General features: G+C 33.4%; 1 protein-coding gene across 10 annotated transcripts in view; it reads left to right on the top strand.

Moving 5' to 3' along the window:
• The window catches only part of DMD (dystrophin), a 1,245,415-nt gene that overhangs the window by 606,080 nt on the left and 618,442 nt on the right, over positions 1-20,893 (top strand). For all 10 annotated transcript variants that reach the window (XM_082770266.1, XM_082770264.1, XM_082770258.1 and 7 more), the window contains one exon: positions 7,204-7,376. In XM_082770266.1, the coding sequence (XP_082626392.1) occupies positions 7,204-7,376 (173 nt within the window). The remainder of the gene's footprint in view (positions 1-7,203; positions 7,377-20,893) is intronic.

Here is a 20,893-nt window from a genome sequence, read left to right as displayed (position 1 = left end):
ATTTTAGTTGTGGATGTGTTTTTGTGATGAGGATGCCTCTATTATATTCAAGGGATATAATTTGAGAAGATTTGGAGATATTTGATAGTTTTATCCCCTGATGTATCTTATAGTCAGTTTAATAACATTGAAAACCTTACTTATCCATGGCCTGAGAATATAAAACCAAGATTTAGGTAGAATAAGGAACACTGAGTGCAAGATATGCTGGGAAAGTCAAATGATGTTTGTTGAGTAATGCCACAGGTCCAGCCACCTTTTGCTCTTGGTGATAGAATGCTGCCAAGGGAGGAAACATTTTCCTTAGTGTGAATCATCCCAGAGACAAGGCTTCTGCCATTCTCATTTTGGTTTAAGTATTTCCTCTAGTTTGCTAGTAAGCCACATTTCTCAGGACACATGGATTCAAGTTACTAGTAATAAAGAGGCCTTACGGAACATTCCTTTTCCTCTTTTGGCAGAGTAATTTGTTTTAGCATTTACAGCTACAGAGCTTTAGGAACCTAGGTTATTTTTGTTTGCTTGTTTGTATGCAATTATTTCAGAGCATTGATGTCAGATTTTCATAAGGATTTTGATTTCAGTGATTTACAAAATAGTAAATACAGCATGATTTCTTTAATTGGTTATAAAATGACAACCACGTTTTGTCACAGAGACATTCAGATTTTGTCATAAAATTATTTATTTATTTATTTGTAAGTATTTCTGGATTTTGTTGGATAAAATGATTATTTTTTTTAATTACCCTATCATTTAATCATAGTGTTACTACTAATATACCAGTATACTCTGTTGTGCCCATGGTTCAAATATACAGAATTTGAATCAATTTTAATCCCATCCCTGGAAGAGTTCTAGGCCAGGTTGAATGGGACAATGGGGCCTTCAGCAACCTGATCTAGTGGGAAGTGGAATTAGATGATCTTTAAGGTCTTGCTTTCAACCCAAACCATTCTATGATTCTACGAAATTCATTATTAGAGATTTCCAAAATATATTAACTAGATATGAGATTGTTTGAGTCTTTTATGTGTTTGATTTGTTTTGTTACTGTAAGAGAGAGAAAAAAAAAAGTGTTAAAATCCTCCATTAGTAGAATCAGAAGAATTCATAAATGCTGAATAAAAAGGAATCAGTACATGTAGTTTATGCAGATATTTTTAAAGTTTCTTTGTTAAGAAAAATGAGGAGCCACAGAGTTAGAAGTTAAGTTGATGAATGTATAAGATGTACATTAGAAGGCTGGGGAGAGCTTCAGTTCAGCTCAGACTGTCTATGAAGACTGTTAAACTAAAAATAGCTTTTGCAGTCTAAATGCTTCTGCCTAGTCTTCTGCCTAGGCTAGCTCATGCTTCTGTGATGCAACTTTATTGTATGTGAAATTTCTGCATAGAAGAAAGTTTCTAGTAGGATAACCACCAAAAGCTTCATGAAAACTACCATTATTTGATGCAGTTATTAAATGTTGGGAAAGGAAAGAGTGTGCAGTAAATTGAGAACAAAAATGAACACAACGATTTAGTTTGGTTAAAAACTAAAAGGAATTAACTTTCTAAAAAATGCAGCTAAATAATGATGCAGAGCAATGACAGGAAAAATGGTGATATGTAAGATTGGTGAACTGAATTATAGGTTCAGAATATTTTCTCCACGCTTAATTGTCCAGAAGGCAACTTGTGTTCTGCAATAAGAGTCAGAATATGGTATTCAGAATGTAACAGTTTCTCAATAAGTAGTACAGCTTTGCTGTGTTTAATTTTAAAAGTATATTAAATCATTTGAAAGTATAGAAAATAACCAGTAAAGATTCTGAGAAGTTAAAAATAGAGGTCAGAGCCACGTAAACAAGATGTACATGAGAAGAAACTAAATTGTGTATGGAGACAACAATAATTGGTGACAAGGAGCGTAGTGGAAAAAAAGGTGTGGGAGGTCATTCTTCAAACTTTTTTTTTTTTTTTAATAATAGTGACATAATGGGGTATTTGTTTATACTATGAGTAATATATTGTTTATGAAAGGAAATAGATTTTGAATTACTTGATATCATTTTTTTTTTTATACTGCATTGTTACAGAAGTTGTGTTGATATTCCCTATATAATACACAAAGATTTGAAATTACCATATATTTCAATCAACAGGGCTGCAATTTCCTTTGCTGAATGTCTCTCTTGCATTTCTGCTGTTTCATTGCTATAGATCTCAAGAAACATATTTATTACATTCTGGAAAACATGAATAGAGAGGAAAAACAAAACCAAAAACAAACAAAACAACACAACATTGCTTTTCAAGTTTAACCAAAAACCTTCACTAGGTATAGTGTTTTTAACTGTCATTTCTCAGGGACGTGAAATTTGACACATTGTAAATTTTGTGCCATATTATGCTTTTTACCATCAAAATGAAATTAATGTCCAATTTATTATCACCTCCACAAAATCATTATTTTCATAATCTCTATTAAAGATCAGCACCTTGCAGTTTAGTAAGGTCTCCCACAGCTCCCAGCAATAATCTAATTATATGTGCACAATATAGTTACAAAACCTCAGCATGCTCCATCTGGATTTATGGGACTCGGGCTTTTTTTCCTGGTGTTTGCTTCAGGGTGTGGTTTTTGAGTAGGGGAGTAAATGGAAGTGAAAGGTCAGGACATGTAAATACTGACATTCCAAACTTCGGAGTTTTTGACTTTTCTGCATTAGGAATATGTGGAATCCTAAGCTTTTATTTTTTTAACTAAATACTTATATATATATATATTTTTTGGTCAGCTACATGATATATATAAACATAGATTCCTTGGTCCATTACTTAAATTCCTATGCCAGAAAAATAACATTTGTAGGTACTTAATAATAAATCATAAATGTCTTACTGTCTGAATATCGTGTTATATGAGTCAGAGAGAAAACACATGACAGAAGACAACGTATCCAAACAAAAAGAAAGTAATTCAAATAGTACAGAATTTCATTGCTTTGGGAATAACAGTAATGTGAAAAAATCTGCTGTCACTGTAAACCTTTAACTTTTGACTTACTAGCAATCTATGTCTTGTCATAGTATTTTTTAAAAAAATGCTACTTTTTTGAGTAGTACCTGTTGAAGTTGTTTCCATATCTCTTTAAGCGTATTAACATTTAAATTGACATTTTATATCCTTTCTGAACATTATCATAATTTTCAGGTTTTGAACACCTTTTTCATACTTAATTCTGTTTTTTACTGAAATATATTACCTGAGTTCAATTACTGTTCTTCACTGTTTGCTACTGATTCTTTTATTATCAACTTTGTGCAAAAAGCATGCAAGTTAACATGTTTAGAGCTGGTAAGTTTTCCCAAAGTTCATACGTTGGAATAATGACTAGAAATAGTAGGTAGTGGGTTCCTCACACCTCTGTCTATTTACACTTTAATTTATTTTGTGCATCTAACTTAATTCGTATTTACTTTCACTGTGCTTTAAGTATAGCACTGTTTATTTCATGATTGACTTCATTCAGGAATTTTAGAATATTTAAAATTAAAATAATATGTATCAATAAAAGTGTGTAAAATATTTTAAAAATGAATTCCATTAAAATGGAGAAAAGAAAAAAGAAAATATTTTTAACATACAAAACATGGATGGTCCAGTGAGCATTATATATAAAGTTCAAGTGTCATTATTTCTGAAACAGAGAATGCATAAAAGAATACACCCCCACAGTTTCTATTTGATAATACTAGAAATACTTACAGATAAAGTAAAACCTTGGTGTCAAGTTTTCATAATTAAAAATAACCTTTAAACTACATTTAAATTGTTAATAATTTGTGATTGATAAGACTCTTTCTTTTTATCATAGAATATAAAAGAACCTTTTAAAAATGCATTAATTGGAAGCTTGTAACATTGAGAATATTATAAACAGAGACAATCAAATTTTTACAAAACTGAGCACTTTTTTTCTAGCTGTAAAAGGTGCTGCTAGAAGAATGTGCTCTGGACTTCAGCTTGTACAGTTAAGCAAGATATTTCAAGATCAGACCTCTAGTTCATTCTTTTTGTACAATGTTGATATATAAGTGGGGTACTTGTCCTTCAGAATAGGTAAACAGAAGAACACTGAAGAAGCGTTATTTTTTTATTATTATTATTATTATTATTATTTTTAATTATACTTAAAACAGATGAAAGCTGTTTCTTTGGGAGAAACTAAGGAAAGACAATTCTGTTCTTCATTTGTATTACCAAACCCAAGCTGTATGCCTGAGACATAACTTTGAGTGGGAATACAGGAAAGGCATAACAATGTGATGGAATATGTGCTTGTAAATGCTTAGTACAGCTTTTATTTTCTTGTTGATAACTCCACTGGATGGTGTGAGCTTACACTGGATATCTGTTGTACCTCAATAACTACAGCATTTTTATCTTTTACAGCCCATAGAGATAAAACAACTATTAAAAAAAAAAAAAAAAACAAAACAAACAAACAAAAAAAACATTCAGTGCAGACTGAATTCAGTCCATATCTGTCAGAAACCTTCTAAGAAAATGGCTGTGGGACTCTAGATAGATTCATTTGCAATAACCAGAATGGCAATGGGTTAAGGAAGATCCCATTCATACTAATGGTCTTTTTTCTTCTATTTCTTTTACATTATAACCAAATTACAAAATCTCTCCCATACTACTTCAAATCTGATGCCTGTTCTTCGTTAACAAGGGAAATCCAAGTCTGATATTTTTCTGCATGATGAAATAGAGCTTTTTTTTTTTTTCTTTTTCTCCTTACTGTGAAGTAGCCCAACATCCATTGATCCCTGCCTCCTTTTGAAAGTGCTGGTAGTGTGAAAGAGCTCACACACAGACTGGTAATTTGTACCTCTCATAACTCTGTCAAATCAGCATTCTCCCTTATCTATGGGCCAAAGTTGCTGCAGAGCTGTGCACAGCAACTGAAGAATATTTCTGTGTTAAGCAAGAATTAAGACTAATTCGTCAGTTGGTCTGATAAGTTCCTAGCTGTAAGTTCTCAATATGCAATGTGAGACATATGTATTTTGGAAGAAATAAGAGACACCATAGAAGAGTTAGAGGTAATGGCATTGGAAATCTAGGGAGCTAGAAGAAATGGTTGGAGTTGAATATGACTAGATTTTTATGCAGATAGTATACCTATCTTTGTGGAGCAATTGCAGCAAGACATATGCATGCCTGTATTAGGAATTCATTAAAAAGCAGGAATGGTGAGAAATAGCTAGATACTATAACAACGTAATAAGAAGACATTAATTTTTGCACTGCTATTTGTGTATACCTATCACAAGAATCATCTGAGGCTTTTAGGGTCTCACTGGTATATCAGATGATTTGTCTAGTTTTGTCCAGATTTTTGTGAGTTTTGTTTGCACCATCCAAATTATTGTTTCAAATGCTTAAATTGTCATAGTTGTTAGCCTTTCATTATGAAGAAGGAGAAGTCTTAACTTTACAATCTTCAGAAAAAGGAAGTCTAACTTTATACTAGAGACATATTGATGCAGTCACCAATCCAAAGCATCTTTTTAAATTCTTTCATGCCTTGCTTCATTTTATTTATGCAGCAAGATGTATAACGGGAAGTTCAGCTTTGTAAGGAACAATGCCCAGAGCTTTTCAAAAGAATTGAGTTGATTTTAGTGAAGAAATGTTTTCGATTTGCTGAAGGAAATTACCAGATTAGACATTTCTTTCTTAACATGGATATCTTGACTAATCTGGAAGAAAGAACATTTTACTTCCAAACAGAAATACCATAGAAAGAAAAATAAAACCCCTAAAACAAGTATCACATTCCTTGTGGCACTGAGGCCAGAGGACACCTGGAAGAAACAGAAATTAAAAGTTTTAAAGAATGAATGGTTAACATGCATTTCAGAAGCATTCATTTTGCTTGAGTTTCCTTTCTGGTTATACTATGTTGTATGTTACCAGGACTGTAACATTGTATCAATATGACAGCTGTATAAATTAGTTGTATAAAAGGCATGCTTTTCCTTCAAAACCAGCAGCTGTTTCTCTGGCTTTAGTATTTACAACATGAGGTTGAAAGGCAAGCTTATGCAACTTGTGTTTTTTGGTGGATCCAAAATATATTTGTGTCTTCTTCCTGGTAAAGAACAAGAAAATCATAGAAGTACCAAACTGTGCTTTTGTTCATGGTAGACTGAAATGTATCATGAAATCCTCTGCTTAAGGACTTCATTACATACATATGGATTCACAAGAAGAAAGTCTCCGGTATGACTTCTTGTTACATTTAATACCTTATAGTGAAGTCAGTACAGAGTTTATGACAATAAACTCAGCATTGAGTTTTCCAACAAATTCAGTAATTCAAATGATTTTAAAAGATTTAGTAGAAAGAGAGCTGTTGAACTAGCTCACAAAATGCACAACATATTTAAATATTGTTTATCAAGGAAAAAATAATGAAAATCTGTGTAATTCAGCCATGGTAGTGAGCGGACTGATAGTTGGCTAATGAATGGCCATTGACAAAGTATGAAGATTTGAATGTTTTCACACACTTTAAAGATGTTAAGGGCCCCAAGTAAATTCAGTTTTTCTTCCTTGGTTTTCCAACAGAGGGCATTATGCATTTATGAAGGAATACTGTTGACTATTTTGTCTTACTCTGAAACACAAAGAACTGAGTATTAATAGGAATAAAGGACTAAGTAAAGAATTGCAAATATTGGGTTGTGAATATCCAGCAAAAGGCAAAAACAGTGATAAGCTACTTTTCTCATGCTGTAACTTTGACTTCTGTGTAATATCTGCTGAAACAAGTACAAAAGAGGAACCTAAACAGCAAATAATTAAAAAACACTCTTAAACATAAGCCTGTAAAATGGGACTTTGTTTCTTAAGAAGAAATGGGGTTAAAACAGTTGTAACCTTGTTGTAGGGGAATTAATGAGTGACTGAATTAACAGTACTTTGCTTCCCCTCCAGCCATCACCTTTCTCAGCTATAGTTAATTATGTCTTCAAAGAAAGGATGGGCATTACTACCTGGTTGTATTGTAACATTGTTATTATTTTCCAGGCTGCTGCTTAATGTACATTTTCCTCCCCTTTCTTTTGCTTATGAACAATGTTGTTGGTTTTTTTTTACAGCTGATGTTTTGTTTTCCTTTTTAAAATCTTGATATTACAGAACATTAAAGATCGCCTGGGGAGACTGCAGGGTCATATAGATATTATTCACAGCAAGAAGATACCAGCTTTGCAAAGTGCTACACCAAGGGAAGCAGCAAATATACAAGACAAGCTGACTCAGCTTAATTTCCAATGGGAGAAAGTTAACAAGATGTACAGGGACCGACAGGCGTAAGTACCTTCTAAAAATTGTTATTTCTGATGACATCCTTTAGTTTTTGTTTTACTATTGGTGACTGTTTCCTACTCTCCTTCTTGTGGAAATACCTTTTAAAGCTGTAAACCATACATTCTCCTAACTGAAAATAGAAAGTATATGGAAATTTGCTATTTATTTCATAAGCATTTTTGTAAAATTGAAAATATATTGACCAACTATCATTAGCATTGGATGAAAACCTAACAGGGTATTGCTTATATATTTCTATGTCACTAAAATGATATATACCTTTACTCTGAGTTATTATTAGTTATTCTAATGTACTTGTACACAGCATTATTGATATAAACATCTTAACCTGTGATAGGAGTATCTGAGTAAAATCCCTTGTAATTATAAAGGATTTACTAATTCCAGGAACAGTTCTCACTTTATATCTAAGAAGCATAGTTAGAATTATTAGCAGCTCTAAATCCAGTGTCATCTTTTTATAAATCTCTCTGTATATTAGAAGTCATACAGTAAGTCAAGAGAATGAAGAGAAATATAGAAAGGTATTAAAAGGATAATAAATTTGTGATCTCATGGTACACATGGTACTTATTTTTTTCTCTTAGTATATTCTATGTATACTTGTAATCTGGGAATTGCATTCTGATGCAAATTGAATGAAACCTGTTTTGTTGGTTGTGGCTCATTAGTAACATAACAGAGACTAGCAATCCAGTCATTTATTATCAATACCCAAAGTTGAAAATTTTTGGCATCTTGCAATAAAATACCTAGGTTTATACTTTCTAGAATTGCTCTTCCAATTCTTTAATTTGATGGTATATGAGATATTAATGGCAGTGATGCAACAAAGTTTCTGATTTATGGGACGTGCTTTATTGTTTTTGTTGGTGGTGGAAGGTTGTTCTTTTGTGGTATGAGTTATTTGAGAGTTAACAAATAAGTTTACTGTAAATAAAAGGTTATAGTTTAAAACATTTATTGAATTATCACAAAAAGTCCATGACAATTCTGAGAATGTAAACTATTAATGTGATAGTGAAAATATGTATATATGGAAGAATAGTCCTATTCATTGAAATTGTCAGTTCATTGGAATTTTACAAGATTGGATCTTCAGACATAGCTAAATTTTGAGATTCTAATATGCATTTAACTCTTTTTGAAGTATATATAATATATTATATTGTTCTAGTGTGGTAAGAGAAGTTCTTCTGTTTGTCATGATGACATATACAAAAATGAAGAATAAGTCAGAAGCAAAGTCTGGAGCCAAGCTGCTGTCATGATTTTGGCTGGGATTGAGTTAATTTTCTTTGTAAAGGCTCACATGAAACTGTGGTTTGGATTTTTGATGAAAACTGTGGTGATAGTTTTTAGTTGCTGCAGAGCAGCACTTGCACAGAGCCCAGGACTTTTCAGATCCTTGTGCTGCCCTATCAGTGAGGAGGCTAGGGGTGCACAAGAAACTGGGGAGGTCACAGCTGGGACAGTTGAGCCAGACTGGCCAAAGGGGTATCCCATGCTGTATGGTATCGTGCTCAGAAATAAAAGCTGGGGTAAAGGAGGAAGAGGGGACATTCAGAGTGATGCCATCTGTCTTCCCAGTAAACCACTACATATGATGTGCCCTGCTTTCCTGGACATGGCTGAACACCAGCCTGCTAATGGGAAGTAGTGAATGAATTCCCTTTTTTGTTTTGCTTGGCTATGTTTTTTGCTTTACCTGGTAAACTGTCTTTATCTCAAACCATGAGTTCTTGCACTTTTCCCTCTCCAATTCTTTCCCCCATCCCATCTGGGGTGAGTCAGAGCTATCTGGTATTTAGCTGCCTGCCTGGGCTAAACCACAAGAGCTGCTCTCACAGATAATAAAAACTGGGGATATTTGGTGTTGCGTTTTTTCCAGAGGTGGCTTTGACCAAACTTCTAGTTATTGGAATCAATAACTTAGAGACCAAGCTGTGAGAAACCTTCAGAATTTCCCCACGTGCATTTTCTTCCACTGATGCATAGCAAGGATGTACTCTTAGCTGAAAGCTTGGTCCCCCAACACTGACAGTTTATCCCTTATTTGGACTACAGTGATATTTAGCCAGCTGCAGAAAGTATTTGGAGGTAAAATGAACTAATGTTTGTCAAATATTTTGAAATCTTCAGGTAAAGGTACTAGAGAAGTATAAAATATGATTTTTCTTCCATCTGGAGTTTGCCTGGGGGTGCATTCCTCTTTTAGTATGATTGGCACCAACTCAAGGTGATAAGCTTTGACTGCTGTCTGGAATCACACACTTTTTGTTTTCTTTTAAATATTTCAGTTGTGGTGTCAGTTTTACTGTGTCACTGTTTACTTGGTTTTGTTTGAACTCTGAGATGGTCCCTGTAGCTTCTGCAGTTTTGTGAGGTGCACACAAAATGGACTGCACACAAATGCTTGGGAGGAGATGAAAGAAGACAATACAGCCTTCAGCATTTTGCTTCTAGCTGTTTGTATCCGTGAGGGATGAAACCATCGGTGTAAGTCTTCCATTGAGACATCGATGAACCTGTGTTTATGAGAAGCATTACTGATGATGATGTTTTAAGACAGTTTTGGAAGTATTATTGGAACACTCTCTTGCTTTCAAGGCAGTGTTAGAGAAAGTATGTGTTATATGTTTGAAAGAATCCAGAAAGAAATTTACTATTATTTTTTCATTTATGAATATTGGATTTAGGTAATCAAAAGGTTGTAATAAGTAATTATTAGGAAATTATTATTTAAGTAAATGCAGAGACAATGATCTCTATGATAGGTGGAACACAGAAGAGCTTTCATTACCTTCACAGTTATTAGCAGAGAGCTTACTCTAAATCTCATAGAAATAAATAGAAACATTCATGTTGAATTCCCATTAAAGTTCATATTTTATAAATAAAGTTACTGCTATTCTAGTATCACTTCAGTAAGTTTCAGTAAGATACTTTCAGTAAGTCTCCCTGAGCTGAGATTGCAGTGTACAACTTCGGAGAATATTTTGTCATTTTCCATTACAACCGTATGTAAGCAAGCAAAACTTTAACAAAATCTCTTTCTTCATTTATTTTCAATATAGTTTTGTCATGTATAGGATAACTTCTGACTATTTTTCAGTAATATTTTTATTGTATAGGCTAGATTAGCATGTAGTGGCTGATGTATGAATTCACTACATAGTTACTAGAAAAAATCACTGGAGCTAAAATGTCTGCTCTTAATGTAGCATTGAAAAGGAATATGTTCACTTCTGAAGTTGACAGCAATAGAGGCTGATGTTGTCCACTCCGAACATCCTGGCACCAGACCCAAGAGGAGAAATTCAGTTAAAATCTAATATCTGAGTAAGTCTTGTTTAATAGTGATTGCAAATAGGTGGATCAAAGGAAAAACATTTCTGTAGGGATTTTTTTTTTTATTATTTTTAGTAAATTTGTATATTAGACATAGGCAGAACTGAAAATTAATTTTTAAGTGTTTGTGCGCTACTTAGAAGTCATGAATACTCTATACAAACAGTTGAAAAAAATCTAAGGTCAATTCTGAGGAAATTACACATTACTTTGTAGAAATTGGACATGTGTAAATCAGGTGCTCTTTAGGACTTCAGGTGGAATGGAAAGAAGGGTTTGTACACTGCCATCTCACATGTTACTAAAAGCCTTAGAAGCTTATATTAAAGCACAGATTGTTTATTTGGCAAAGAAAATAAAGATGAAGTAATTGTTCTTTGCATTACTTTTATTTGCCTTCTCTAAAAAACACACCAAATTTTAATGCAAAGAAATATACCTCTGTCTTTATCTTTGGATATTAACCCCAATCTTCACTATTTTTTTCAGTAATAAGTTATTAATTGTAGATAACATTAAGATATTTAAAGCTTAGCTGCATACTGTGTTAGCGTATTCTGGAAATCTTTCATCTTTGGTGTGAAATAGATTTCCAGGAAGTCCCAATTTATATCTAGATACTTTGTAATTAACTTTAGCGTGTTCCTTTTGCTAAGAAAACAAAATACATTTTCAATTTGTTTTACAACAGGGAGCATGCCAATTTTAATGAAATTCATTGTGATCATACATACTCAAATAGCATTACAACTCCAGTCTTCTAAAGTCTTTGAAAACCTTGCTGCTTCACATTGTCACTATAATGTTTTGCCTATATTTGAGTACTTGCTGTAAAATAACAGGAAATATTTAAATGCAAAAGTACAATAAAAAATGCTGGGATCATCCTTTCTGTGCTCTTTTAGTTGTAAAGTTGTTTGCCTTTCAGAAACATAGGATGAATGCAAATTTTTGCCTTTTTTCACAAACTCATGTACTTAAAAAATAAGTCTGCAACAGATAGCCTAGGTCTGTCATTGTTTCTTAATAGGAGGTGATTTTTTTTTTCTGTACAAATTAATTTCACAACATGATCAGTGATTGTACTTTTGACAGATGTATGGGGTGACACCATCTCATTCCAAGTGGAATTTGCTTCTTTGTTTTCAGAGTACATAGCAAACCCTGGGAAACAGCAGCAGCAGTGCCATGATTTGTTTTTTTGTGAGCCTAACTCATTTAATTTGTAACTTCAACCTGTGTACTTGAGATACTAAATTTTTATGTTTTTTTCAATAGTCACATTAAGATAATACAATCTGAATGTTATAAATGTATGTTAAAGTGCCAATAAGAATAATCATTTAGATACCGTAAGTTTTCCTGTCACTATACCTGAATTTAACAATAGTCTCCCTTCTTTTTAGCAGTTTTATCCAGTGTATTTTTGTATTAATTATTAATATTTAGGAAATCACTACAGGTCCCTTTAAATCTTCAATAACAACACACAATAACTGAAAAAAAAATTACTAAATCTATATTAGAAAATAAATGTTTTAAAGATTGTCTACATAATGTCTTGTCAACTTAACACTTTTGGAAGACCTTTTTTCTCTTGTCAGGATATTGTATTCTAAGGATATTTATTGCCACAGTCTTGTTACTGTGAACAACAGCACGTACTCTCTGAAAGTGTTCCTTTCTAACAGTTACTGGATCAATAAAGTGCAATAAACTTTTCCAGAATAGACCAACAATATATTCATTTTAAGTTATTCTATTGGTGTTGCAAATCATTCACAAAGAATATAATATCTAGAAGCACAAGGCAGAAAAAAAATGGAGAAATTCTCAAAAGATGTTAATTTAAAAGCAAAATACTTGTTTTACAGATATTGTAGACCTTAAACATTTTAAACTGTTTTCTTCTTACAGTCTTAAAGAGCCTATTATTAGTTTTCAGAAAACTATTTTTTGTCTTTTTCATGTTTTATTTAAGAATTATTTTCCAGAGCATACCTTACAGACTAGACTAATGATCATCTAATTAATCTGAAATCTAATTAAATTTAAATGTTCTGAGAGATTTGGGGAAAGTTCATATCAGATATCCTTACAAAATGTTTTTAATTCTGAAAAGATGATAAAAGTCATATGTCAGTCTTAGTTATATCAGAAAAAAATATTTTGTAAAATGGTTTTTATTAGCTGATTATGAATCACGGAATGGCTGAGGTAGGAAGGAATCTCTGGAGGTCATCTGGTTCAACCCCACCTGCTCAAGCAGGGACACCAAGAGCAGGTTGCCCTTCTCTGACCAAGGAGAAGATCCCAAATCCATAATAATGGTGCCAAAACAGGTTGGCAGTATTATAAAAGTGACAAACAGCTAACAATATTTATAGTAACAAGAACAAACCATAAAGAAAGTTCATTTTTGGATAGCAGTGCAATTGGTAATCATTTGTGAGTTGCCTTGCAAATTAGGCGTTGATACTCAGAACTTGATAAGACCTGATGAAAAGCATTTCTTATAATATTCTTTTCATTGGCAGAGATGTAACTATTTTGTGGTCATATTTTTTAACACCTCACTGTAGCATTTGTTATAATCACTTACTAATAAATGTTGTTGAGTTGAGAGCTGATCTGATGTGTGGATCAAGATAACAGAAAAAAGAAGCACAGAGAACATCACTGGTAAGCCTCATCTTGCTCATCTATGGCATCTGAATCAGATCCCGCCTCTGCGCTCTATTAGATGAAAACGCGTAGATAGGATACTAAGACATCTGGATACAGACCAGGGACCTACTTACTGTCTGTCTCTCTTTTTAGAATAGGATAATTTTAGGATAATATCTATAAAGCATTGATGAGTGCAAAGCCAGGCAGGTTTAAAATACTGAGGAAATATAGTTGCTTAAATACAGGTTTCTAGAAATATCTCGATGCCTGAAGATATCCTGCATGGCCTCAATCTCTTACTTTGAAAGCACACAACTCATGCATCCTGTGCCAATCTTGCATGGATTTATCATTAAAATACAGCTATAAAACTATGTTTAGGCCTTAATCCCCATCTGAGTGTCCATTTACGTGTAAAAATGTTGTTATAGATCTCTTTTTCACCATGGCCATTTCTTTGTTCCTTGCCTTACCTCTGACAAAGTGAATGACAAGAATGAATGCTAACTGGATTTATTGCAGTACAGGGAAGACTGCAACTTGTTGAAAGCATAGGATTCAATATGTGCGGTAAAGCCAGGACAGGATGTCATCTTTAATGAGAGAAGAAAATTATTTCCTTTCAAATGCAAATCTCAAAATAGCCACCATGCCTTAGTTACATGAGAGGTAGGGTTTTTTTTTTGTTTGTTTGTTTGTTTGTTTTTCCCTTGCTTTCACAGCAGCTCAAATGTGGCTTTTTGTTGTTGTTGTTTTTTGTTTGTTTATTTGTTTGTTTTTTTGAAATTTTTGAAAAAGAAAGCATGGAAGCAGCTTATAATAATTGACCCATTCAGCTAGCATTAGTTAATTTATTTCCATACCATACATAAGTTATAAAAGTGCCTGGCAGTTGTCTTAGAATCTAATTCATGCAACAGATTTGACACTTGGTTTGCCTCCACAATATCACACCATCAAGTTAACATATTGGTAGGTTTCATTGGTTCCTTAATTGTTTGCAAACAAGTATAAAATGCTGTATGACAAACACGCATAAGATAATGTAAAAATGCATTTATTATTGTCAGTCTAGATATGGCTTTCTGTCAATATTTATAATGTAAAGAAACCCAAAATATATGGGAATATTTTTTGTTGTCTAGATTGTAACTAGAAAGATTAATTTTACAATATAATCTGGAAAATAATTTGCCTTATATATTCCTATTAAAATACCTGTTTTCATGACCTAATATACACATAAGACATTCTAAATTCTACATGGAATTCTAATTCTTATTCATCCATTCTAAACGGAATAGAGACAAGTAAAATTTAAAATTATTTGTTAAAATTTATATAGCAAATTTGAGGCAGGATGAGAAATAATATTGTTGCTTTGGGGAAGACATTTATTGAATCACTGTCATACAGATAGTTTTAGAGCTTAATGCAGACAGTTCGTGATATGGGAATTGAAGGTATTTGTGGAGTAGAATAAAACTGAAAATAAATAATTCAGAATTATTTTTATTACATAGGTCTTATTATCTCATCTGAAATAGCTTGTGTTTGTGCTGCCCGTGAAAGTGTTTCAATGGAAAAAAAAAAAAATCTTGAGTGTTTTTAAGTCACTAACCACTAAACCTGATGATTCTCATAACTTAGCATACTTTACTGTAAAATTCTCAGTGACAAAAAAAGCATTACATTCATACAAAAGTCATTGTATTGGTTTCTTCATTGTAGTGGTTTCTTCTGCTGTTCAGACTGAAGCAAAGAATTACACTAAAAAATCTGGGAAATGTTAGAGTTTAGTCATGAGTATGTGGGCTGTAGAACTATGAAAATGCAAATATGTATGAAGACAAATATGACCAGAAGCAAATAGGCTTAGAGTTGCCTGGAAATTAACTATCTTGGGCCTTCGTGTGAGATATCAAAAATAATATAACATGGTAGTTAGTGTCATAAGCTAACAGACATGGCTGGAAAGCAGGATATACTTGCTTTAGAGAAATGGTATGTTGGTGCAGCTATGTAATTTCACAGAAACCCCTGATTTATATCCAGCCATCTCAAACCATTGGCATTCTCATTCATCCTCAGCTGCAGCTATCTGTGTAGGCATAGCCTACACAGAGAGTTGCAGTGTGTCTGTGTGCATGCAAGTCTGATGCCCTATTTGTGATGACTTTATTACTTCCTTTAAGTGTAGACAATTAAGGTACGTTTTCACTGTTGGTATTGGATCATTAGGTTGTGATGTGCAAAGCATTTTTTAGCTAGTTGAATATTTGGTCAACTGTGCACTGAATGAGAGATTCTGTTGCAAGAACTGCTATTGGGTTCAACACAACAGATGTTCTAAAGTGTGTTTTTGCAGAATTCCCTTGATGCTTCTCAAAGAATTGCTGCTCTGTAGCTGCTGTGGTGCAGTGTATGCCTACCTTTAAGTTCCTCCTGGAAAACATTTTTTGACAGCAGAGGCAGCCTAGTCTTTTAACATCTGTAGATGAATTCAGAAGATATAATTTTCTGCTTTATACAGCTTTTGTCACTGTCGTTTCTCTGCTGTGTTTGTGTTGTAGCTATCTTCTAATAAACTGCTTTTTATCTTTTTTTTTTTTTTTTTTATATACCATATATGTCAAAGAGTCAAAGGAGGTGCACATTACATTTGGAGTACAAAGTAGCAAGTTCTGTGGTAGTCACAGATCTTGGTAGTGACAATTGGAACACTTAAGAAGTTTAGCCTTTCATCCAGGTGAGCTTCAGTAACTCAGTAGAGGTGATCATTCAAATTTATTTTTCTTGAAGGGTGAGTTCTTGTTTGAACTTTGTGCAAAGCACAACTTTTTTTTGTGCTTTGTGCAAATTCCACTCGAGACTTCTGGGTTGATCCCGAAAATTATGGACATTGACCTGAACAAAATTTGTTTTCGTTATAGCACTAGATACATTGCAGATTGCAAGAGTAGTTCCTGTTCCAGATTTTTTTTTAGTCTATATGCTTGAGATAATTTAGCCCTGTATCTGTTCATCTGGGGATTCACAGATAATACTGTTTTATTTAACACGGAAGGGAAATTGACTTCTTAAAGTGAAGCAGAGCACTGCAGATATTTTCTGTAAAAGTAAAATGCCTGTTTGCTGTTATTTTGGAGGAACAATACCATTGATCCACTGCAAGTATCTCTTTCTGATATTATATTCTTTGTTGCCTCCTGGAGTATATAATTTTCTTTTAGACTAGACTTTAATTTTAAGACATCTAATCTGATCTGTAATTATCTTAAGTGTCTGGTTGCTTTTCCCATAAAAGGAAAAGGATTAATTCATAGCATGAGCTTGAAAACATTCTTTCAAAAGTTATACTAAAATAAATAAGACAATTATTTTGCTGTTCTACTGTATCATTATGCATGATATCAGTCAAGAAAATTGGGTTTTAGTAATAATTTCATTAAGACATTGTCTTAACTAATACATAGTTCTCTATGTATTAGAGCAATATGATGATAATATAACATTATATAGTCTTAGTTCAGGGTAGATGATCTACGAGTCTACAAGTATTGTATGACAGCAGCAAAATTTAAAAGAAGTGGTTGCCAAAGTTTGAAAACAATAACAAAAATTCACATATGTTTAACACAGTATAAAGAACATACCTGTATCAAACCTGGATCAATTTGTGTATTGATTGGCTGGCTGGAATACAGCTGCCAAACAAAATGGACTACAGTGACACTATGCTTGTCTTTTCCTGTGGGACAACACAAACAGGATGTTCACTCTTCTCCCCGCCAACCAATTTTCAAAAAAAAAACATTTGTAACAGCAGTTATCTTTGAGACTGATTTTCCTGTCAGATTTGCTTGAAATTGGCTAAAAAAGCTAGAAAAATATTATTATTATTATTCAGAATATTATTATTTTATTGTGGGAAATGAATGATAGCACAACCACTAAAGCCTAATTTTCTTGGGTTAAAAATAGAACCTTTTATTTTCCTAGCCTGTTAATCATAATGAAAGTCACTAGAATCACTTTTAGGAACTTATCCCTGTGTGATTAGTCCTTGCTCCTTAATTTTCCATCTGTCCACAGATATTCATCAAAGTGTTTTGTAAGATGTAGCTCTGTTGATGTGTGAGAGATTTTAATTTCCTTAATGTCATAACATCACAGAATAATTCAGGTTGGAAGGGACCTTAGGACCCTGTGCAAAGCAGAGTCATCTTTGGGTGACCAGGTTGCTCAGGGCTTTGGCTAGGCAGATCTGGAAAATCTCTAATAATGGAGACTGCGCCACCTCTTGGGAACCTGTTCCACATTGTGATTGTTCTCACGGTGATTTTTTTTTGTCTTATGTCTGTTCTGAGCATCTCGATTTACTTTATGCCTGTTGCCTCTCATCCTCCCAGCATGCACCCTTGGAAAGAGCTTGGCTGCATCTTATTGGTGACCTTCTCACAGGTGCTTGGAAGCTGTTGTTGGGTTCCCTTTTTTTTTTTTTTTTTTTTTTTTTTTTAAGGCTCATTATCTTTTTCAGCCTTTTGGAAGCTTTATTTTTATAGAACTCTCTCTTTTTCAAATTTTCAGAATTTTCTACATGATGTTTTCAGAACTTTTTTTTTTTTATGTAGTTCTCTTTGAAAACTTAGTGAAAAACATTGGTGAAAATGTTTGGGTTTTGCAGTATTCATTTTCTTCAAGAAATAATTATGTAGAGCTTGTTTCTTGAATGTTAAGCATTTCCTAGTGCAGAACAAGCAAGGGTAAGTGTGCATGCACATAGTTGTGCACACACTGATGTGATAGCCAAAGGATAAATTGAATGTACTGAATGGCTGCTTCATTCTTCTCACTAATTTTCCTTGGGAGTACTTATTACAGGAGATGCCATTTGGGGGGGTGGGTGGGAGAAGACCTCAGAAAGATTACTCAGAAAGACTAGTCTTAGTATGGAAATGACCTTAATTGCTGCCAAATGTTATGTAATTTACAAAATAATTTACAAAGTAAATTATAATTGTAATTGTAAATTGTAATTTACAAAGTTTTGCTATTTATAGTTTTTTACTTTGAGGTGTTTATAAGTAGTTGAGTTAAGATACCTCTTTTCATATCTTATAGATATATAAGATGATATATATCTTATATCTTTTCATATCTTATAAATATTAAAATTAGAAGGAAAAAATATTGAACAAATCTTGAAAATTAAAAAAAGATAAATTTGAAAACATTTCTTATATTGCATTCTTGTGAAATATATTTGCTTTTATGAGATTTAATTTTTAGTACTTTCAATGTATTTATTGATTTATTTTTATGAATAAGTACATAATTTTATGCTTTCTAGTTTTTGACAGGACGGGAAAGGGAAGTTATGAAATGTTTTATGAGGTTGGTAATGGGGTATTTTGTATCTTTTGGAAGTAATCAGTTAATAGAAAAATGACTTGAATTATGAGATTGCTAGCTAAAACTTGAAAGCGGTATAGGTATATGTCCATAATATTAAATATTAAGAAGCCACAAAGTTTAAGTTATCCATCAAAGTTTTTTCTGGTATTCATAACAGCAAGAGGAAGCTGGATTTTTTTATTATTATTATTATTTTTTAATTTTTTTATTCACTTGGAGCTGTTCTCTAACAGGAGTCAGTCTACATGCTACCCTGCAACCAAGCAGAAGAATAAAAAGACCATTAATAACCTCACTACTATTCTGTATAGTGCTCCTTGCTGAACAGTTAAACAGTTTCTATTTTGTTATTTATGAATTCGTGTGCTTTCTAAAAAAGCAATATAAACTCAACTATTCATTCACATTGAAAACTGTCTCACAGTGATAGGTACACTTTTAAATACATGGTCCAGGAACTCCAATAGTCCAGCTATTTAATGTCTTCAACTATCATGAATAAAACATAATACTATTTTGACATGGTAGGAGATACTGCATCCAGTGTACAATTATGCAAAGAAATCCAGACCTTCTGATGTTGGTCTCTTCAGATCTCACTTATTCAGTAAGATTTCCTGCAGTCTCTGTTTAGAACCTGCTTGATATAGACCTCTAGATTATATTAGTAATCAGAGGTTATTTTCTGTGGTCCTGAGGTATTTGCCCACTTTATTTAACAAAGAAGGGCCGTCCATTTCCTGGAATTCTCAAATGTTTTAGAAGTGATGCAGAAAAGCAAGCACCTGCTTCTCAGCACATCAGACCTTGAAAATGTCAGTTCTAACTACACAAACTTTTAGAAGAAGTCTTCTAAGGCTTCTTACCCTTCAACACTTTACTCACACTGTTTCAAACCTGCAAGCTTTGTATTGGCAGCTCTAACTGATATTATTCTAAAACCAGTGCTGTTTGGTTTCCCTTCATCACTTTTTGACTAGGGTCTCCCTTCTACCATTTTTACCAGCTTTTTTTGTAAGGTGCTGTGTCTGGCTGTAGAACTGCTTTTCTTAGCCATAAATTTGACTTATGAATTATAATAATATTTACTGTTATAACTAAATCCTCTTTATGCATGTCCATGTGTATATGGCTGTATGCATGTACAAAACTGCCTCTAGTCATTCAGTTTTGCCATGGTTAATTTTAACGTAGCTGGATAACATGGTTAACTTTAGCATAAAGTTTAGAAGTTTCATCAGTTGGAGAGTCAGTGAAGTCCTATCTGGAACCAATCTGAGAAAGGAAATGTAAAGAAGCTGCTTATCTTTACCCCATGGCAGGGAGATTGGAACTAGATTATCTTTAAAGGTCCCTTCCAACCCAAACCATTCTATGAGTCTGTAAAGTTTGCATTCCAGATTTTGTTCACAGATGCGTCTCCATTCTACAGAAATGGAAGCATGGTGGTTTCAGCTTAAATCATACATACTTGTAACACTTGAGTGCCATACAGTTTAGCTCTATGAGTGGTCTTGTGAGCTTAGACTTGGGGTATAGGGTTAAAGAGCACTCACTGCTAGGGAGGTCTTCCTGGGCAGTAGAAGGCCTTCAAAAGGTACATCTGATGCAATAGTGCTTTAGTTCAGATCAGAAGAGGACTTTGAAAACTCATATTTGAATCATCCCCAGCGTGCTTTGATCAGTGCTGGGGGGGGGGCGCTCTTGGAGCATCTAAACTGGATTCCTGTGTGATTCAACAAATGTGGAAGATACACTCCAGAAATGCACTCAAATTGCTTCTGCTGCAACTGGGCACTTCGTCTACTGTCCCACACCAGAGGTAACTTGAAATGAAACCTCCAGACATAGCATATGTGGAAGTTGGCCTCATTGGCTTTAAATTAAGCATATATTTAAGAAGTTGTTTCATGCCAGCCTAAGAAAGGTGTGACTTATGCTACTTCCTGGCCAAGGAGGGGAGATTTTTTTCTCTTTATTCCCTCTTTGTCTTTTGCAGTGATCCCTACTACATGAACTGAAATTCTGCCTTATGTTCCAATAATATTATTTTCAGTGA

This window comes from Aythya marila (assembly GCF_965140915.1).
Source record: "Aythya marila genome assembly, chromosome: 1".
NCBI lineage: Eukaryota > Metazoa > Chordata > Aves > Anseriformes > Anatidae > Aythya > Aythya marila.
This window is presented reverse-complemented; position numbering and strand designations above follow the sequence as displayed.